The sequence below is a fragment of the Sceloporus occidentalis genome, unplaced genomic scaffold (assembly GCF_023333645.1).
Source record: "Sceloporus occidentalis isolate IW3139 unplaced genomic scaffold, rSceOcc1.0.p SCAF_5, whole genome shotgun sequence".
Lineage (NCBI taxonomy): Eukaryota > Metazoa > Chordata > Lepidosauria > Squamata > Phrynosomatidae > Sceloporus > Sceloporus occidentalis.
In genome coordinates this window covers 107015149-107021148 of record NW_028316985.1, presented here as the reverse complement: position 1 = coordinate 107021148, position 6000 = coordinate 107015149, and the positions used below count along the sequence as shown (strand labels likewise).

Sequence of the window (6000 nt, the reverse complement as noted above, 5' to 3'; positions counted from 1 at the left end):
TATTGAAAATTTAAAGAGTCGATTTAGAATTGTGGAACAATTTTATCAGTAAATTTAGACAAGTTCAGAATGGACGTTTCCAGGGATAAGTTCACCAGTATCTGTTTTTAAAAATGCCTGGATAGCTTACTACTATTTTCCCCCATATAATTAAAGACTCTACTGTCTTGTTCGAGGCTATAAATGCAAGGCAAGTCAGGAAAATTAAACTACCTTTCACCAGCTAATTCTGTCAGTCAATGAGACATTGTACATGAATAACCATGGATGTAATTTGGAAGGAATCACCCAGTGTGACCTTGAAATTATTAACTGCAAGAAGGGAGACAGAATTCAATTTTAAATGACCAAAGAGAACATTTAAAGCCGCACAGATCAAGGTCACACAATCACACTGTTGCATATTCCAAGCATTTAGCAGATTTTTTTTTATTAAGTATTAACTTTGGTTCTAAGAATTCCACCCTCATTTTTGTAACACTTTGTTAAAAACAAATAGGCAAGAGCAAATACAAAAAATATTAAATTATGAAAACAACCCCCATTAAGGCTCCCTTTTTAATATTTATATATGTACACTCAAGAAACAAGTGACGATATAACCGAAGACTTATTAACACTACTGAAAGAACTGGGAAGCAATACTAGCTTGCTACCTTATCTAGCTAAAGTGAGTTTTTAAAAGCTTCAAACAGTTAACAAAGAATGTCTAAAAAGAGACAACCAGTTTTAAATTAAATCGATTGAAAATATTAAGCAGATGGAAATTTTTGAGAAAAAATGGTATAGCTGTGAAAAGAATTTTTGCCATGAGTTATCAGTCCACTGCTGTGAATAAAGTGTTCAACAGTTCTAGAGTGTCTGCCAAATCCTGATTTTTAAACAGCCATTTGACTAATCATTGCAAAACAAAAGTCTGAATTCCTACATAAAAAGAAGCCCCGCAGATCTCTTAGACGGGCTAAAAGTATGTTTACATTCTACTAGCAGTATAGCAATATTACTTCCCACCCTACCTCAAATCTAATACCTACTGTATCTACAAACGAGGACCTCCCCCAACCCAGGTACTACAGGAAATTTCTGTCCTTAAGAGCCAGTTGATATAGCTATATTACTTATGGAGCAGAATATTTGTACAGTGTATCCAGTTTAGAGACTGACCCACAGCTTGGTGAAATCTAAAGGCTCTTCATTATTGTGTTCCGAGAGCTTTGGTCCAGAACATACATATATTTTGACACCAACTTGTAAATACCTAAAGATGCCCACTGAACGGAAGGCTAGCTGTGGAATTTGAATTCGAAAGACCCGTTTTCTAAGGGGGTAGGAGTTAATTAAGCATTTAATGCAGTCTTCAAGGCATGTTTTTCTGAGTGATCCCATCTGCCATCCCCACATCTTGGAATAGCAGTGGCAAACCAAACTGCAGTACAACTATAGAACTCTGGGCTATTTGAAGTTAGAAACCTTTTCCAGTCTTCCTCCAGGCAAATAAAATAAAATGAAACTTTAAAAAAGATACAATATTTGTGATTCTTTGTAAAAAAAAAAATTAAAAGATCCCAAGATGTCACTATTTTTAAAGTGTAGATCCTGGGTTTTGCCTTTATCAAGCAACTCAGCAGTATCAATGGCCTTCCTATTTTTTCTTCTAAAAGTTCACGAGGCACTGTTAATCCAAGTGGCAAATGATAAAATGCATTGTGTCAGGATTTAAATTAGACATAAATTAAATCCCAGCAAAACATATTTATCACTGACTTGGATTTATAATGCTATTTTACTCTTGGAGGAGCCAATGGGTTTCTGATGACTAGAAAAGCATCGTGCCACAGGGAAGACTCTTCCTTTCAATGTTATATCCCACAATCCAAACTAAAATTGTTTTTTCCAGTTTCCAACGCCTGCAGCAATGATAAAACACATCACTTACACAAGCTGATGTTGGTAGCAAACACTGTCAAGCATTTTGCTTCGATGCCACTGAAAAGCAGGATTCCTTTATGCACAGCTTTCCAAAGCTATCATTCGCCAATATGGATTTGATTCCTGTCAAATGGGATGTTTTATGACCTATATCTGTATCAATAATGTTCCTCACACACAGGGCTTGGAAAAAAATGCTTTTTTGACTAAAACTCCCAGACTGCCACCATCTCCACCAGTGGCTAGAGGATTCTTGAAGCTGTAGTTTAAAAAGTAAATTTTCCAAGGTCTGCATATCTGGGTCTTTATTAAAAAGCTGGCCTTGCAGCTTTGCAGGCATAAGTATCACTCATTCATCTGCACGCCAAGAAACAAAAGTGCAAGGAACAATTTGAAAACATGCTCATGGACTAAAATCAATAGTAAAACAACAATGGTTACATTTAAAGCAGGAAATTGTACAGCCATAGTTTATGTTTACTTCTGTTTCCAGTTATATGTGTGTGTACATACTTCTGCAGCTAAAACACCCTGAACACACATGTGATTTTTCCTCATATTCTCTAACAAAAAAACATCTAGGGAGCATAACTGAATGTTATCACTAACTCACAGCTTACTCTGGGAATTCTTCCAGAGAATCATGCTACTAAAAGGTAATGTCAATGTTAGCCAACCCTAACTGGAAGAGTAGATGTACAGAAAAATGCATCAAATTATAGCCTAGTACTATTCCTAACATCAACCTGATACCAGGATGAGTAATTTGTGTCTCCTAGGTATTGTTGGGCAGCAGCACCTACCATCTCTTTCCATTGGCTATGTTTACAAGGACTGATAGGAACTGTTGTCCAACAATATTTGGAAGCCCACAAGTTACTCTACAAACTAGGCTTCTGCTGCAGGAAACTTTTTTTTCTGACAATATATACTCAGTGGTATTCCCACTGATTGAGAAGGGAAACCAGAATTAAGGGGCGAAACAGACGGCAGGTAAGGAGTGGCTTCTGGCCGCTCCTTTGCTTGCTGGGTTGGGGCCACTGCAACCACATGCCACACCCCCAACCCGGCCTTTTCCCAGTGCAAAAAAGAGTGGCAGAAAGCTGATCCTTTTTGCACTTGGGGAAAGGGAGCCTTTGCCACCATGGTGGCATTTCTTTAGTGCAGCATGTGTAAACACTGTGCCACCAAAACACCATGGATCTGTCACATGTGCAGTCAGATGTGCAGTTTCCTGGTGGACTGAGGGTGTGCTGCTGTTTGAACACCGCGCCCCCAGTCCGCCGGCTCTTTTTGACCGTCTGTTTTGCCCCTAAGTTTCTTGAAGAAGATGATCAGGAAAGTCCTAAAAGTCTTCGCAAATGACACTGCAATCCTATACCCACTTACTTAGAAGAAAGCTTTCTTTCAAGTACACGTATGTGGGCCAGCCCTGAAATTCATTGTAATGTTAATATCCTACCTTGTAGTCAGGTTTTGGCAGGCATTCTTTTATATGTTACACTACAACAGGATTTGTAACTTGTTGCCTTCTTGAAGCTAATGTGCTACCATTTTCATCATTTCTCACCACTAGCTAAGTTGGCTAGGACTGATGGGAGTTGCACTCCAAGGAATGCACAAAACAAGAAAATTCCTGGAAAGCAAAGGGTATGTTCTAAAGTCAGATATTTCAAGTTTTAGCATAAAACAGGATGGTTTTTAAATGTTTCCTTCTTTGAACAGCTGTTCCATAAGCTATTTTTTAACAGCCCCTCCAGTCTGAGAAGCAATATGTTGTGTGGCGTGGGAGGCTGATGTTAAAGACACAAAATCCTTCACAGGAAGCCCTAGAACACAAAACTGGCTGAATAGTTCTTTGGACCCCGGGGGGAAATAAGCAAGGAAAAGAATCAGAGAAAGGTCAAAGGCAATTTAGACATTGCAAGTGAACATTACACAGGAAGAATCATGTGCTAAAACAGTATGCCTAGTAAGGTTGCTGGGGGGGTGGAAGGGAAAGAGAGGAACTAGTCACTCATTTGTGAGCATTATAGTGCATAAAAAGTGCACTTTAGTACAAATGCAGAGGTGACCTGATAATAACATATTTTACTTGCTTAATGATTGAATACATCAAGCTTTTTCCTACTTTTGAAAAATTCTCTATAGTCCAAAACACACTGCAGAAATAATCCAGTTTGAGACTGCTTTAACTGCCCTCTCTCAGTGCTAGGGAACCCTGAGAATTATAGTTTATTGTGGCACTGGGGCTCTCTAACAGAGAAGGCTAAATGTCTCACAAAACTACAGTTTCCAGAATTCCCTAGCATTGAGCCAACGCAGTTAAAGCAGTCTCACACTGGATTATTTCTACAGTGTGTTTTGGACCCATGATGTACTGCCCACACACTAGCATTGGACAAAATACATCCAACTTCAAGTCTAAAGGAAACTACACTACAGACTGGGGATGGGGAGAGCACTGTTCATTTTTGAAGCAGACTTTCCACACAGGATGTACAGAGAAGTGGTTTCAGAAAACTTTGTTCTTCTGCATGGCAGAACTTCACAAAGTAGGAACAAAAAAATATCTATCCACACTAGCCTGAGATGTCCACTAAGCTTAGATCAGGAATAAGCAAGCTATGTAACAAATCAAATTCTTTCCCTGGTCAAGTACTCTGGACAAGTCTTTCGACTGACAACAGGTTGCTTGTTTATCCACTGATCTCCATAGTGATATTCTTGGCGGAGTTTCATCTGCTGCGTAGTCATTAGGCCACAGAGGGTTCCAGTAATTGACCTTGTAAAGAACCACAATTTTCACCCAAATTCAGGGCAAATGAGTGAGATATTTTGCAGAAGTCCCTCCCTGCAACAACCGAGGGAATTGCTTCAAGTCTGAAAGAGTTTCCTCCTCTAGGAGTTTTGAGCTTCTGCCGAATCTTGGGCTGTCCTCCTCAAGTTGCCTTTCACTTTCACAAATTCAGGCGCATTCTCCTGCTCTTCCTGGATCTTCTGTTTCTCCAGTTCAAGCTGAAAACAAGATAGATTTTTTAACAAATAAATAAAAATAAGAGACAGTCAAAGAAAACAAGATATGTGTTTTTCAGGATCTAAAAGAGGAAAGAACCAGATAGAGTCTTTGAGATAGCATATGAGGTTCAGCTTCGATAACAGTATACACAGTAAAGGAGTGTGAAATTATTTTACTTCCCTTGTCATTCCCTTCCCATTTTTCAGAGTCACCTTGAGAAAGGGATCACATTTCCTGACCATTTTGCCAGTTAGTTATTGACTACATCATCTTCAATAGATATGCCCCTATAATTTTTAAACCTACTATTACCAAATGTTTTCAAAACACACATGTGGAACTAGCAATCAGATGCTATGCACTTTTCATCACCTTCATTTTTAGATTTCAAAATAGCTTTAAGCTGTTCTGTGTTGTCCAATTCACAGTCATTCACTCTGGAAGCTTGCCTACTAATATTTTCATTTCTCTTTTACCTGTTCTAGTTTCTGTTGTCGTTTGAGTAGCTCTATTTCCAAGTCTGATTTCTTCTTCTGTGCCTCTTCTTCTTTCTGCTTGATAACTTGGTCTCTTTTTCGTCTTTCCATCACCTTTTGCAGCTCTGGCTTGTTTTGAGGCGCTAGACCCCTTGGGAAAAGGAAAAGATTCTGTGTTGACATACAAATCTGTGAGATGTCATATTTCCACTATAATACTGAACTACTGGGCTCCCCAGTCTTACAGGTTTAATTAATTCAGTTCATATGGGCCCCTCTACAACACTGTCCAGTTTTTATAAGTATTTGGTTTAAAAATAATCTGATTTTTTTTTTTTTTTAGTTGGGCACAACATTTATAAACCAAAAGATTTTTTAGATTAAGCAACCCAGAGAACCAAATAATGGCTTCAGCCCACTGAACTTTCCTCCATTTAGCTGCTGAAAAATTACATCAGCTTCACAGGGCAGTAGGCAGTGCCTTGCTTTGTTTTCTTTGGTTCACCCATGCGAAATCTACTAGGTCATTCTTTGTGGTCGCACACATGATGTGGGACTCTACCTTCCTGAGTGATG

At 38.8% G+C, this 6000-nt stretch overlaps 1 protein-coding gene across 2 annotated transcripts in view; it reads right to left on the bottom strand.

Moving 5' to 3' along the window:
• Positions 1-397: 397 nt before the first annotated feature.
• Positions 398-6000, bottom strand: part of LOC149312630 (protein FAM107B) — a 63223-nt gene continuing 57620 nt past the window's right edge. For both annotated transcript variants that reach the window (XM_089525036.1, XM_089525035.1), the window contains exons 3-4: positions 5425-5575; positions 398-4947 (exon numbers count right to left, since the gene is read on the bottom strand). In XM_089525036.1, coding sequence (XP_089381162.1) covers positions 4831-4947; positions 5425-5575 — 268 coding nt within the window. In that variant the 3' untranslated portion in view covers positions 398-4830. The remainder of the gene's footprint in view (positions 4948-5424; positions 5576-6000) is intronic.